This window comes from Grammomys surdaster, unplaced genomic scaffold (genome assembly GCF_004785775.1).
Source record: "Grammomys surdaster isolate TR1022 unplaced genomic scaffold, NIH_TR_1.0 126531, whole genome shotgun sequence".
In the NCBI taxonomy this organism is placed as follows: Eukaryota; Metazoa; Chordata; class Mammalia; order Rodentia; family Muridae; genus Grammomys; species Grammomys surdaster.
The window spans coordinates 6653052-6669216 of NW_021621323.1; the positions used below are offsets into that span (position 1 = coordinate 6653052).

General features: G+C 43.5%; 1 protein-coding gene across 1 annotated transcript in view; it reads right to left on the reverse strand.

Moving 5' to 3' along the window:
- Positions 1 to 16165, reverse strand: part of Manba (mannosidase beta) — an 87487-nt gene that overhangs the window by 52627 nt on the left and 18695 nt on the right. The window contains exons 3-6 of the mRNA XM_028760483.1: positions 13727 to 13832; positions 12790 to 12960; positions 6370 to 6493; positions 255 to 430 (exon numbers count right to left, since the gene is read on the reverse strand). Coding sequence (XP_028616316.1) covers positions 255 to 430; positions 6370 to 6493; positions 12790 to 12960; positions 13727 to 13832 — 577 coding nt within the window. The remainder of the gene's footprint in view (positions 1 to 254; positions 431 to 6369; positions 6494 to 12789; positions 12961 to 13726; positions 13833 to 16165) is intronic.

Below are 16165 nucleotides of genomic sequence, written 5' to 3' on the forward strand. Positions count from 1 at the left end.
ACACAGAGAAACCCTGCCTCGAAAAACCAAAAAAAAAAAAAAAAGAAAGAAAGAAAGAAAGAAAGAAAGAAAGAAAGAAAGAAAGAAAGAAAGAAAGAAAGAAAGAAAGATAGATAGATAGATAGATAGATAGATAGATAGATAGATAGATACAAGGAGAAAGTTGATAGCCACCCCCCACACACATTCTGCCATTTATCCCTTGAACAACAAATGCATTCACCCAGCACTTCCCAGGAAGTGACGTCACTCACCTTCCTAATTTTGACAAGAAGTTTAACAATCCTTTGCCCTTGTTGAAGTTCAATGTAGTTTGTCTGCCTTGTTTTCAGTTTAGGGATGGCTACAGTCACCTGACCACCAACTGGCTTTGAGCTGACAACCTCAAAAGAAGCCTCTATTTCAATATTCCACGCCTGAGAAGTGTTATCTAGAGCACAGAGAGAGAAAACAACAAGTGCATCATTCATACACACCTCAGAGGTCATGGAAAATAGGAACACAGCTGTGGCTAAGCAATGAACACGGCACAGGGCTGCCACAGCAGGGGACGGGGGAGGGACAGGAAGGTGGGAGCCGGACACTGAATATGGATGACACATCCAGAGGAATCCATCCTCATTCTAAACAACCAGAATTGTACATCTTACATAGATTTGTAGTAGCACATGGAAAATTGAGCAACTTGGAGTTCACAAAATCTTAAGTAGCCAGTGATTTTTTATGGTATCACTAGAATAGTGTATAGAGCTGTCCTCTAGCTTGTGGACAAGCTACCGGGGCCTATGCCGAGAGCACAGCTTCCCAGTGCATCTCTCCAGGAATCTGCGAGTCACCAGCTCCTACATAACCCTACGGTCCTCAGCTCTCTTTCACACAAGCAAGCTAGTTTTGAAAGTAGTTCTGGGAAGCAAGAACAGAAGAAAAGGGCAGCAAGCATCCCGGAATCCTGTACAGCACTTGCCCCTCCCAACCTGACTAAGCCTGGTGCCCTCCTTACACCTTAGGCCCACACAAGAAATGGACTCTTGAAAGAACAAGTAGGTGGACAGGCAAGGCTGGCCTTCCCTGTCTGTGAGGCCAGCCTTGGCCTGAAGCCTCCTTCCTCACTGATGTCCTGGGCCCAGGCAGGAGGGGCTGCAGCTTATTTTAGTCTTATGACCTCACCCAGGAAGGTGATCCAGAGGAAGGCAGACTGTGGTTCTAAACAATGACTCATGCTAGGGTTTTCCCAAGGCTGGTCGTGCACTCTCATGAAGGTTCTTGAAAGGAAGGAAGGAAGGAAGGAAGGAAAGAGAAGGAAGGCAAGGCAAGCCAAGGCAAGCCAGGCAAGCCAAGGCAAGGCAAACCCTTGCATTTGGCCTGGATGGAAAGCCATGGTAATACTAAGCAGACATACCCCCATTCAAAGGGTCGAAGAGTCCCTAGTACATGTGCAACACATTTAACTGAAAAAATCCTCTAAGGAAAGGTGGAGAACATAACTAAACAGAAAAGTGTTTGCCCAGTGTGTGTGAAGTCCTGGGTTTCTCCAGCATGGAGGGTCAAGAAATTCTCCATTGGTAGGATATAAGCATATATATTAATCCCAAAACTCAGGAGGCAGAGGCACTCAGATCTCTGTGCATTGAAGGCTAGCCTGGTCTACAGAGAAAGAGGCATTCCAGGATAGCCAGGGTTACAAGGAGAAATCCTGCCTCAAAAAAAAAAAAGGAGGGGAGGCAGAAATTCTCCAAAGATTTCCAGCTTTAGTATTATAATAGAGTCTAAGTCATTATCAGAATGTGATCTGACAAGAAAGAAAAAGAAAAGTTAGCTCAGCAGGTAAAATCAACTGCCACATAGCCTGCTGACCTGGGGTCTATCCCCAGACCCTACATGGTAGAAGGAAAGAATCAATTCCCACAGCTGGTTCCCCTGACCCACAAATGCCTGCAAGAACACACATGTGCACACACCAAAGAAGTGAATAAAAGGTAATTTTTTTTAAAGAAAGAAAAAGCTCTATTCATCTGACTTTTGAAAAATAAACTGTGGGGAAAAAAAACCAAACCAACGGCGAGCTAGGTGTGGTGGAGCACAACTGTGATCCCAGCACTTGGGAGGTGGGGCAGGGATTTCTGCCTGTCATGGTTATCTTCTGCTACACGGAGAGTAAAAGGTCAGTCTAAGCTTTGTGACACCCTGTCTCAAAAAACATACCAAACGTATAAAGAAAATGGGGGTTTGGGGGCACTGGGGAGAGGTTGGTTGATTCGTTAAGGCTGGCAATATGTTCCTGGAGGATGTGATTTCAAACCATATTCTACATGGCTGAAGAGATGGCTCAATAGTTAAAAGTGTTTGCTGCTCTTCCAGAAGACCAGAACTACCTTCCCAGCACCCACGTCAGGCAGTTTATAACTAACTGTATCTCCAGCTCCAGGGGATTTTATGCCCTCTCCTGGCTGCCTTGGGCATCTGTGTACACATGCACAGACCCACACACAGTTATATACGCATAAAATAAATACTTTTTAAAAAATGTCCTAAGCCTTGCTTTAGCTTGTGCCTACTCTAATAAAGGCTCAGGTATCATCAATGTCTTCAGTCGCCATAGGGTTGTGTGGCTTCAAGAGAAACCGAGCTCCTCTACAACTCTCCCAAAGTGGCAACCAGATGTCTGATTTGCAAACAAAAGGAGAGGACCATGAGAAATTAGAGGCAGAAGGAACTTGGAGGTCTCCAGTTTCAGGGCATCTAGCACCCTCCTCTGAACTCAGGCACCTCACACACATATGTTACATATACACACAACCAGGCTAAACACTCACACATGTAAAATAAAACAAATCGGATTTTAAAATGTTAGCCTGACAATAAGAGGGTCTTGGAAGGAACACAGAACTCCATGGAAACTGTTCAACCGCCCTCCGTGATGACATGGTGCTATGCATAACCCCTCAACTCCTCAAACACCATCTTTGTGCCCAAACTACCTGAGAAGTGCAGGGTAACAGTCATGTGAGCATCTCAGAAGTGAACAGGTAAAAGACTTTCCCTGAATAATCACTGCCTGAAACTCTGGATAGGTCCATAAACTATAACCAAAGTGCTTCTCTAGTTCTGATGGCACGCAGAAACTAAATATGGAAGTCACAAGTAAGGCTGTCATAAGGGCTGGAGAGATAGCTCTGTGGTTAAGAGTACTGACTGCTATTCTAGAGGACCTGGTTTGGGTCCTAGCACTCATGTCAAGTGGCTCAAAGTTTCTATAATTCCTATAATTCCAGTTCCAGGACGTTGGCTTTCATGATGCCCACTTGCACATGCGTTGTCTTAGTCAGGGTTTGTATTCCTGCACAAAACATCGAGACCAAACAGTAAGTTGGAGAGGAAAGGGTTTATTCCGCTTACACTTCCACATTGCTGTTCATCACCAAAGGAAGGCAGGACAGGAATTCACACAGGGCAGGAACGTGAAGGCAGAAGCTGATGCAGAGGCCATGGAAGGGTGCTGCTTACTGGTTTGCTTCCCTTGGCTTGCACAGCCTGGTTTCTTATGGAAAGCCAGCCATGGATGGCACCACCCACAGTAGGCCCTCCCATCCTTGATCACTAATTGAGAAAATGCCTTACAGTTGGATCTCATGGAGGCATTTCCTCAAGGGAGGCTCCTTTCTCTGTAATAACTCCAGCTTGTGTCAAGTTGACACACAAAACCAGCCAGTACATGCATAATGTACATAAACTCATGCAGACACACACACACACACACACACACACACACACACACACACACACACATATATATGCATGCATTTTTAAAAATCTTAAAGGGAGAGATAGAAGCCTGATGATATGGGCCTTGAATCCCAGCACTCACAAGGCAGAGGCAGGCAAATCTGTGAGTTCAGTGACAACCCAGTGTACATGGTCAGTGAGTATCAGATGGGACTGGCGTGATCACTCAGTGGGCAACATACTTGCCACCCAAGTGTGAGGACCCGAATTCGAATTCCCTGAAATCTCGTGAAGCTGGGGGCTGTAGAACATGTCTGTAACCTCACCTTCAGTGAGACTGAAGATGGAGATGGGAAACTCCTCAGCAGCTCGTGGCTAAATATCCTGATGTACAACCCAACAAAGAAGAGACTAACAGGATGGAAATCAAGGACGGACATCCAGGACTGTCTTCTGGTCTCCACGTTTGTGCCCCAGTGAGAGAGGGAGAGAGACATCTAGGACTTAAGAACTAACAAGGATGTGGGAACGTTCAAGTAGGCATGGGGTGGTCTGCAATCTGTGACCATTGCTTGTGTATGAGGAGGGTGGTTCATCTCACGGGCAGAGAAGGCTGTTCAAAAGCCTTGACTGGCTTTCTCCCGTTGATCTCTCTCATGGGCAGCCTCCCACGCTCTGCGCTCCTGAACCATTAGTAGAAACCGAGAGGCTAGAGGGAACCGTGGTCCCGTGCATTTAAAGAAGGTGGAGGACAGGGCTCTACGACCTCTGAATCACGGAATGTGTGAACTCCAACACGATGCACTTTTCCAGACTCACATCAGAATTACAGGACAGAGTCAAGCAGCTGATTTTCAGGAAGCTGCCAGTTAAACTGGCCAAACAGGCAGGCTCACGGCTGATTAACGCAACCCTGTGCCCTGACTCACCAACCAGAACTCCTTGCCTATTTAGAGGAAATCCTCAAAACTGAACTGAAAGCAAAACACCTCGGGCAGAATCCACTCAAAATAAGGACAAGCCAGTGAGACGGTGACATACTCGAATGACCAGTCAGAGAGTAAGAAGAGAGACTTGTCATACAGCCTAATATAAAGAAACTCTTTTAAGGGAGGACACATGGCATTTTAAGGGAAAAGTAACTCAAAAACAAACAATAAGGAGAAACTAAAGGAATAGACAAATAACAGCAACAACTGCCAATAAGACACTCGGCAAGACTGACAAATTCTTGTCTGATTTTACATTATATTTCCCAAATGAATCGGTAGTAAAGAGCAGCTGTACACCAGGCAGGCCACAGTCAGGCTGAGAGAACAACCTATTTCTTCACTCATAGGCAGGTCATCTAGAATGAAGGAAGGAGGGGGCCGGGGCTGAGACAAGCGTCTATGTGTGGACAGGGCAAGAGTGGAGAGCCTCTGAGTCGGTGGCCATGGCTCACACACTAAACAGAGACCAACAGCCCCGCTCAGGTCAGTAAGTCCAAAAACAGGCTGGAAAGATGGCTCACTGGGCGAGCACTTGCTGGGTAAACCGAGGACCTGAGCTCAGGCCCCAGCACGTACATAAAAAGCTGGGTGTGAGTAAACCCAGTGCTGGGGGACAGGGTGGAGACAGAAGGAGGGCTGGGGCTTGCTGGTTACCCGCATAGCTCCAGTTTCACTGAGAGACCCTATCTCAAGGAAATAGGGTAGAGAGTGATAAAAGAGGAGATTCAGAACTCGCCTCTGGACTCTATGCGCCCACACACATATTCATACGCCATATACATGCTGACATAAAATACATTTAGAAACAAATAAATACACACCATCATTAAGAAAAAAATCAGTGTGAAAGGAAACTGACAGCGGAAACAGCTCTGACAGAGAGTGGGGCCATCCCAGCATAGGGTTGGTAGGGAGAGGGCAGGGAAGGGTAGCTAGGGCAGCAGGCTGTCTGGTGTGAGGCAGCCCTAGTGACGGCATAAGCAAAAGCAAACCGACCAACCTTCCCTCCCATCTTTCCTTCCTTTCCTGTTGGGTTCCTCCCCGCACCCCAAGAAAATATTTTAGCAGTTATCTATCTACAGCCCTGGTTTATTCTGTAAGTTTTCATAACAAACAATTTGTATGTATTTCACACTTTAAAAAAAAAACAACTCAGGATTTGGGTTATTCTTTTAAAAAAAATGTTTTTTTTAAGATTTATTTGTTTATTTTTTTATGTATTTGAGTACACTGTCGGTCTCTTTAGAGACACCAGAAAAGGGCATTGCACCACATTACAGATAGTTGTGAGACACCATGTGCTTGCTGGGAATTGAACCCAGGACCTCTGGAAGATGGATAGGCTGCATTATTTTAAGAAGTCTCTGAAGAATATACTTGTATTCCAAATTATAAACACACTTTAATAATAATAGAAATTTTATTTTTTAATAATAAAAAGAAGACTCAAAGAAGTTTGCAAGAAATTGCAAATTTTTGTTTGTTTGTTTTGTTTTGTTTTTCGAGACAGGGTTTCTCTGTGCAGCCCTGGCTATCCTGGAACTTACTCTGTAGACCAGGCTGGCCTCGAACTCAGAAATCCGCCTGTCTCTGCCTCCCAAGTGCTGGGATTAAAGGCGTGCACCACCACCACCCGGAGCAAATCTTGACTTACCATATACTGGCAAAAATGTGAGGTAATCCAGATGAGTAATGTTGTAGGCTTCAATTCTAACGTCTTTCCAGATTCCTTGAGAGGGAAAGGAAGGCCCCCAGTCCCAGCTGAAGGAGCACTGTGCCTGGAATTTCAGGGGAAGAAAAAGAGAAGTACATTCTGATTACCTGAAAAATTAAACATGAGAAAACAAAACAAAACAAACTTTTTCAGGGAGAGTAAGTAGTCTATAAGAGCGAAGGGTAAGATACATGTGTATGAAAACGTTATGATACATGCTAAATGAAAAGTTAGTAAAAAAGGAAAGATTCTGTCTTTAAAAGATTACATATACACACGTTTACTAGTTTATTAATGATGCCATAGCAAAACATTGGACTGCAGGGGGCGGGGCTTCACCAACTGAAATGTGTTTGCAGATGGCTACCTTTGTCTTTCCTAGTGTACCAGCATTCCTGTGCTTCCGGTTCCTCCATGCCTCCCCACCCCTTCTGCTACTGTCCAAATTTCCTTACTCTAAACACCTTGTGTAACTTAGTTACCTTAATCAGGACTCTAAATCCAGTTACAGTTACATTTTGAGATACTTGAGTCGAGGGGGTGTTACAACTTCACTCAAGTTTGGGGAACACAGTTCAGACCCTAACTGTGTTGGGGTGTCAGGCATGCATGCATGGCTGGGTGGGTGTATGTGTGTATGCATGCATGCGTGTGCATGTGTGTGCATGTGTGTGCCTGTGTGCATGATCGAGGGTCACAGCACACACAGCTCAGAGTCTCCCTTCCGGCGTCCACGCCCTCCCATGCTCACCTCCCTTGCGCATGTGCTAGAACAAGAGAACCAGTTCCTATGAATAGAATATGGCAGAGGTGATGTCATTCCCAAAATTAGATCATAGAAAACTAGCCCTTCTGTTTGGGGCCCTGTCCTGTGCTCTCTCTTGGCCAAGAGGGAAGCCAGCTGCTGTGTCCTGGAGCAGCGCTGTGGGAGGCCTGCATGAAAGATTTGGGCAGTAGATCTAAAATTTCTCAACAGCCACGGTGAGCTCAGAACTCTTGTTGGCCCCAGCCAAGGCTAAGGTGATGGCTTGATTAAAATGCCCCGAGTACAGATGCCCTAGCCAAACTGTACGTAGGCTGAGAAATGCAGGCTTCATTTACTATACATTATTATTCCTATCACTTGCTATATAGTTTATTATTATTATAGCCAAAACACCCACCTTAGTGCCATAGCTAAACTTATCAAGAAGAACATAAAATTTAGTTATGCATTATTTTACATTCATTCTTCAAAAACCTACTATGTCAGAGCACTGCTATGTATGTATGTATGTATATATGTATGTATGTATGTATGTATGAATGTATGTATGTATGTATGTATTTGTGTTTTGCTTTTCAAGTGCCACTATGAAACCCAGGCTACCCCTAATCCTGTGCTCCTCCTGGCCATGCCTGAAAGTGCTAGGACCACAAAGCAGTGGCCACGACACCCAGCAAATGTTTACTCTCTCTGAAGCTCTCCAAAATACTCCTGTGCCTAACCACTCCTGTGTTAAACATTATGATTTAATTTGATGAATGAGTAGCCTCATTGAAAGATAGAGATATTATTAACATGTTAAAAAAAAACTAACCTTATTCCCTATCTCATTAAATATGAACTCAAAATTCCTCGTTTAGTAATACCAAACACAAACCGGTGGTGGCCTTTGCCTTTAATCCTAGCACTCAGGAGGCAGAAAGGAACCTCTGTAAGTTCTAGGCCAGCCTGGTGTACGTAATGAGTTCCAGTATAGCCAAGGCTACATAGAGAAAGAGGAAAAAAAATGAATACAGGCACACACACAAACACACATAATAGGCACACACAGAAATACATACACATATACACACAAACAATCACTTCAGACTTCAGACTCTGACCAGAGTAGCTATCTACCTGAGAGACCTAATCTTGTCTGCCAGCTACCTGAGAACCATGACACTAAAAAAAATTCCAGTTATGAAGTTACAAAGGTTCAGATTCAACTCATAAGAAAGGATTGTGTGTCTCGAAAAACAACAACAACCAAACCAAACCAAACCAAAACAAAACAAAACAAAAAGGATTCTGTGATGATTAACTTCTGAAGGGAGGGGAGGGGGGAAGAGAATCATGGAATCCAAGTGATAGAAAAAGAGAAAGGGGGCTGGAGAGATGGCTCAGTGGTTAAGAGCACTGACTGCACTTCCAGAGGTCCTGAGTTCAAATCCCAGCAACCACATGGTGGCTCACAACCATCTGTAATGAGATCTGATGCCCTCTTCTGGTGTGTCTGAAGACAGCTACAGTGTATTCAGAAATAATAAATAAATAAATCTTTAAAAAAAAAAAAAAAAAAAAGAAAAAGAGAAAGGGAGGGAGAAGACTGTCTGGTGGCGGAGGGGAACAGCCAGGACTAGGCTGGGGATCTAGTAAGAGCAGCGAGTGAACAACTGAGCACAAACCAGAAAGCCACCCTTGTCTGAACGCCGTAATGAAGCCTTTGAGTGCTAATCTAAAGGTTTACCTTAAAAATCAGAAATTAAAACAAAAATCCCATAAAGCAGAAAGTTCTCTTTTACTTCTTAAGAATAAAAAAAAAAAAAATCTCTTCAAGCTAATAAAATCTATGACACTGTGAGTTCAGCTTTGAAAGGCTGAGGTGGAAAAGAAGCCCTCTGAGCTTGGGGATGGGTGTCTGCACAGAGGATCCGGCCAGACAGCTCTCAGTGACGTATGATTTCCTTCCCTCTGTATTTCTGTCAGAAGGAGATAAATACGTTTCTACTACAGAGAAAAACAAAAGCATGCCTCTCACCCCTCACCAAAGAAGCTTCTTCTCGTAGCAGACAGAGACCATTTCAGAAAACTACAACTCTGTCAAAATACAGAGAACACTTGACCGAAGGATTCCCAGTCACAATGAGGGCAGCCACAGTATGGTTCAGGCACCTGAGGCCCAGAAATGTTAAGGAAGAGATGGTGGCAAAATTGTAACAGCCAGAAGATCTGCAAGTCTTCTGGGACCCTGTACCCATGAGACCTCGATAGTGACAATATGGCTCCCTAAACAAGACCTGGACAATGAAAGACCAATAGGTATGAGTGGGGATATTTTCACAGGGCCCCACCCCTAAGCAAAGGATAACTGTCTTCAAGTGACTGTGGAGAGAGGGAGAATTCACCTCCCCAGGAAGTAGATCACTAATCCGTTAAAAGACATTCAGTGGTCAGTCCTGAAATCATGTACACAAAAGCAACGTTAAACAGACTCAACAGGCTGGGTCTACGTATTTATACATTTTTTATATACACAGACAATAATAATCAAAGGAAAAGAGGTCATAGATTTTAAAGGGAGTAAGGGAAGAACAGGGTAGGGATGGAGGGAGAAAACACGGGAGGGAGAGGTGATGTAATTGTATTTTAATTAAATAAATATTAAGAAAAAGCAAGACAAGTTGCTTCCTGGCACCCATACCTGTCTAAACTCACCCCTTAGGTATCAGATTTTCACATTTGAAATCAAACCCATCCTGAGGATCTTTATAGAACATTTGTAAACACGCAGATACGTTCGGATCTTCTGCTGGTCTTGGGTGTGCCAGCCAATGTTATGTCAACTTGACACAAGCTAAAGTCATCTGAGAGGAGGAACCAACAATTGGCAAGGTGCCTCAATAAGATGGAGCTATACAGGCAAGAAAGCAGAGCACTTTCTTAATTAGTGATTATGATTATGTGGATGGTTCCATCCCTGGGCTGGCGGTCCTAGGTTCTACAAAAAAGCAGTTTGAGCAAGCCACGAGGAGCAAGCCAGTAAGCAGCACCCCTCCACGGCCTCTTCATCAGCTCCTGACTTCACGTTCCTGCCCTGCTTGAGTTTCCTGCCTCACTGCTTTTGACGATGAACTGTTGTACGGAACCGTGAGTGAGATAAACCCTTTCCTCCTCAAGATGCTTGTGGCAATGCTGTTTCATTGCAGCAGTGATAACCCTAAATAAGACAGCGGGCAAGGAGAGAACAAAATATTCAACACCCCACCAAGCTTCAAATCACTTAGTCCCCTCAGTCAATGGGGATTTTCACTGACTCAGAAAGTACCTGTGACACCCTGTGACTCGGGCTGGGGTACATCAACACAGAATTCTGTAACGGCTCCTACTCATGATGCTCACAGGTGAGCAAGAAAGCTGAGCCCTGAATGAATAATACACACATGGTGAGCTTTTTGGGAGGCAGAGTCAAGTATCTACACAAGCTTTCTGAAGAAAAGAAAGAAGAAAGGTAAAACAAACTTTTAAGCTGAGGATGTGGCTCGGTGGTGGCGCTCTTGCTAAGTATACACAATGCCCTGAGTTCCATACACAGGACAAAACAGTGAGACGCTTCTCTTGCAGGGAAGTCTCTTTCTTCCCACTTGAATTAGGGAAAGGAAGTGAAGGGCTCTGTCAAAGGAAATGTGTGTGCAAATGTCATCAGGATGCAGCCTGCTCCAACAGGAGGAGGTGGGGCAAAGACTGAGCCAGGAGCTTTGGACATTAGCCTGCTGATGGTGCCAAGCTGTTGAAAGATAAAAATGATAAACTTTAAAAACCATAACTAGTCCTATCAGCCCCTACACGTCAAGACGTATGGACTCAGAAGTCTCAGTTTCTGTTTTACGGAAAGGGATGCTGTGGTCATTTTTGTCCGAAGAGAGCATGCCAGCTGCTCCATGGGTAATTAGTTGAAAGAAGGCAAACGGAGTTGTGGGAATACCAGTTAGGTGACTAGGGCAGCGTGCTGTGCAAGAAGTGACTGGACCCAGATGCAAAGAATAAAGATGGCCTTGGAATTGGCAGGAACTAGAATGGGGGCCCTGTTAGAGTGAACAAATCACTGATGGCGTGCCCTTGAGGGTACACCCTATCTCAGTCACTCGCTCAGTGTCCCTCTGCTCCTGGGACACTATTCTTTGTCCCACACTTCCTTCTACCGTGATGTTCTTCCTCACCACAGGCTCAGAACCAGAGAGCACGGACTGAACACCTTTGAAACTGAAAGCAAAAGAGATGTTCCGCCCGTCCCCCACCTCCACCCCAACCCCCACCCCCAATCTGGTCAACCCAGCATGTTGCCATGGTGATGAGAAGTGACTGACAAGACGGGAGGAGGGGAGTAGAAAAGATGGAGACGACCATCCTGCTGAGCAGAGAAGGGAGCAGAAACAAAAAAGTATTTACACTGATGTGGAGAATATAGAAGGGTCAAACATTTGATGAAGAAGAGTAACATTTTCTTCTTAAAACTAAATGTCTTCCAGAACTCTGGAAGCAGAGGCAGGAAGATCTCTGTGAGTTCAAAGCCAGCCTGGTCTACATGATGAGTTCTAGGCTAGCCAGGGCTACATAGTGAGACACTGTTTCAAAAGACAGAAACCAACCAAACAGACAATAAAACCTAAATGCTACATACAATTATAATACAATAACTATGCATTAGTATATGTTCAAGTACTGTAGAACAGAATAAACCTCAAAGAAAAATCATCTCTGGATTATACCTTTCCATTCTGTTTTTTAAGATCCTAGCAGTAAAATATGAGAACATCTCAGGAAAATTTTTTTTTCTTTTCTTTTTCTTTTGTTTTGGGGGGGTGGGGTGGGGATGGGATGTTTTTCTGTGTAGCTCTCTGGCTGTCCTGGAACTCACTCTGTAGACCAGGCTGATTTCCAACTCTCGTACATCTACCTCCCTCTGGCTCCCAAGTGCTAGAGCTAAAGTGTACACCACCACACCCAACTGAAAATATATTTCTTTTGAGCAGCTTGCTAGTCACAAGAATCACTAGTAAGTGTTCACATCTGGTAACAGCTTTGATAAATATAAATAAATATAAAATCAAATAACTTATAGAGCTGGGACTGTTAACTCAGCTGGAAGAGTTAGCTCAGGGCTCTGTCTAACATGCACAGAGCCTTGGGTTTCATCCTCAGGACCTTATAAAACCAGGCACCATTGTGTGTACCTTACACTCAGCACTCTGCAGAGAGGTGGGGGATGGATTGGAAATTGGAGGTCATTCTTGGCTACATAGCAAGTTTGAAACCCACCAAGGCTAAAGGAGTCCCTGCCTGAAATAATAATATAATAATTTATAAAGTCTTATTATCAGTCAGCCATGGTGGTTCATGCTGGTAATCCTGAGACTTGGGAGGCTAAAGCAGGAGAGTGCCTCTTTTAACAACATAGCAAGTTCTAGGCCAACCTAGGATATAACATCAAGGTCTGTTATCCACAGTGTGTGTGTGTGTGTGTGTGTGTTAACCTAAATTCTGAAACATGCTTCAGGAAGAAAACCTAGAAGAATGAGGATCCACTGCAGCCCACACCCTTGAAAGAGCGTTACCTTTCGGATGAAGTTGACATGGCATTCACCCTTCTGCTCCACCGGGGGGCAGTCTGGGGGCACCGGGTAGCGAGTGTGAGCTTTGCTCTGACACTCAGCATAGTGCACTGCCGACTGGAACCGCAGCTTTAAGGAGTTCACCTCTTTGACCACATTGGTGACGTCAAAGCTCTGAAGTACAGAGGAAGAAGATACAGATCCATGAGGAAGACCTAGCCTTGTGTATAACATTTTAGATAAGGCTAGACTACCTGAAAGATACACACGATAGCCAAATCTAGAGCTAGTCTCATTAACAGAAGGGATCCCTCTGAGAGAGAAAATAGTGGACACCTTTAGTTACAATTCCAACCTCCTGTCTAAGTGCAGGTTTCTAGGCTTCTCCTATTTTTTACTGACAGAAATATGATCCTATTGAATATGATCCTTCTGAATATTGTAATATTCAGAACAGAAAGTATCTTCAGCCCTGGAAGGTCTGCTGAGGCTTGCACACATGGCCTTGAGCTGCCAAAGCTTCCTAGACACTACATAACAACCTGACCCACTGAGATGCAGTGTGTATTTCTAAGTCATAAGTTATTTTTGCTTTCCAAAGCACAGCCTTGAAGCAGAAGGGAAATACAATTTCAGAACATATTTTCTTTTAAAATTGTCTGTCACTCGTCATCTCCCACAAATTTGGATCACCAGACCACTGAGGAGTGAACAGCAAAGCTGAGACTGTAATTTCCTTCCTCAAGGCCCACAGAACCTCCGTGGGATTTGCTCTGCCCCTAACACCCTTCAGACGGGGCACCTGATAAACCCAGTAAGTTACCAGTGTTTTCAAAGGCCTTGTACTTGACCCATGGCAAATTATACAACGATCCTTCCCTAGTCACATCAGGAACATAACGGCATACTCATTCTCTTGAATCTGGAGTCATGTACTCACGTATCCAGTGAACATGTTGTCTGTCTTCCCGATAGTGACATTATTAAACAGGATTTCTGCAACTGTATCAACTCCATCAAAAATCAACTTTACCTTCTGCCATTCACTAAGAGACAATAGAAGATTTTTTTTTAAAACATGGTATATAAAACCTGAACTCATGTAAGTCTCTTTGACATCAGTTGAGAGCTAACAAAGTAAAGATTTCACAGGAAAACATACACCCTTAACCGTAAGGCCATCAAATTTCAGGAGTATGGGTTTGGCATAACTGTAATTTCTTTCCTATGATGTGTCAGTCAAAGTTGAGAGAGAGACAGAGAGAGAGAGAGAGAGAGAGAGAGAGAGAGAGAGAGGGAGGGAGGGAGAGAGAGAGAGAGAGAGAGAGAGAGAGAGAGAGAGAGAGAGAGAGAGATATTGTGGTTCTCAATTGTGGTTCTCCCATAGATAACTCCAATATTCATCAAGTTGAAACAAAACAAACAAAAAACAGGATAACGGTGATGATCACTGAGCTCTGAATACACTAAAAACCATTGAATTGTTCTTTAAATTAAGCAAATTTCCATTATAAAGACCAGTGCTCAATAAAACTGGTTTTTTTTTTTTGTTAAGATAAGTAGAAAAGCCTGGGTCTCAGAGAGCCATGCCACCCCACCTCACAAAACCCTACAGCATCAGTCAACTTAAAAACAGACTTTTTATTCAGACACATCATTTGGGCTGAAGAGCTGAGAAGAAATTGAACAAGTTGGGGGTCTATGGCAGGGCCAGGGGTGGTGTGGGCAGTGTCACAGGTATACAGTGAAGCCACTGTTTCATTTATGAAGCCAGGAAACATACTTTCTATTCCTGAGAAAAAACACTTGGAGAAGGAAACGTAATGTTTTCTCACACAATCAGAGACTGAAAGGCAAACCCAAGACATTGGATTCTGCAGTTTCTGGGCAAAGTCGAAACTGGGAAGTGAGGAGGCTCTACTTACTAAGAGATGTCAGGGAAACGTAGAAATAATGGGATGAAGGCGGTGGAGGAAAATCGAGGGGGCAAATCCAAGTCCCTTGGCACAAGCTTGGGAAGAGGCTTGTGTCATCTCAGTGTTACATGAAGAACAGTGGGCTATTGGGACATAGAGCTATTTAGTAGGGGAAGTCAGCTGGCTGGGCTTGAGATGTGTTATATTTAGAGTGAAATAGGATTTTTGTCAGGGGTTTCTGTGGGTTTTGTTGTTTTAATTTTGTTTTGTTTAGTCTTGAGATAGAGTCTCAGGGAGCCCAGAGTAACCTGGAACTCTGAAGAAAAAAACAATTCTAACATGTTGAGCTGTATTTGAAGCAAGCTTTATTAAATATTAAACACTGATCAAGAGATTAACTTTGGTCAAGACCACTCCCTGGAATCTCCAAGCTGAACGGCCTTGAGACAGGATTCTTGTGAGAAATATTTTAAGTGCTATCTGGAAATAAAAGCATGACATACAGTAGTTTTTATCATCACGTGGACTACCGTGTAGCGTGGTTCTCCTAATATATTGATCGTAATATTCTGGTTTCTTGTTCAGCATTGAGGGTTGAACCAAGGGCCTTATCCACACTAAACAGGCTCTTTATCCTATCCTGTGGCTTTAGTTTTTAAGCAGATAAGTAAACTAAGAAAAAAAGTCATACACAAGACAATTGTTTAAATTTAGTAAGAATGGTGGCTTGTACATTTGCTTACATTCTGCTTCACCTAGAAATATTTTCTTTTGATAACAGAACCTACTGAAAGCAACACTTGTACTTTTCTTTATGGACACATGATATAGAATAAGGTTAAGGTCACAGTTTTGTAATGCCAAAATTAACCTGTAAGCTCCCCCTGCCCAAGGACCAGGTAACCTCCTGGGATGCTGGGAGTTGTAGTGCTTGTAATATAACAAAAGCCTCATGGGAAAGTATGGTGGCCTATGGGTTTGTCTTTATAAGCCTCTGCAACATGTATCTTATGGCCATTCAGCTTGGAAATTCCAGGGAGTGGTCTTGACCAAAGTCCATCTCTTGGTCAGTACTTAATATTTAATAAAGCGTGCTTCAAATTTAGACCAAAATGGTGGAATTGGTTTTTCTCCAGAGACTCTCAGGATTAACAGTATCAATAGTTGTACAGCACTAATAATACTATAGATCTGAGGAATCTGAGCCTAAAGCTCTGGGATCAGATTCTAGTACCTCCCTGCACACACAGACACACACACACACACACACACACTTAGAATAACTTCACAAAAAATACTGCTAAGTAGACATAAAGCATAAAAGAAAATCTTGTCATAATATAGTATATATGTACATAGTATATATAATATAGTATATGTCCACATAGTATATATAATATAGTATATATAGTATAGTATATATGTACATAGTATATATAATATAGTATATGTCCACATAGTAT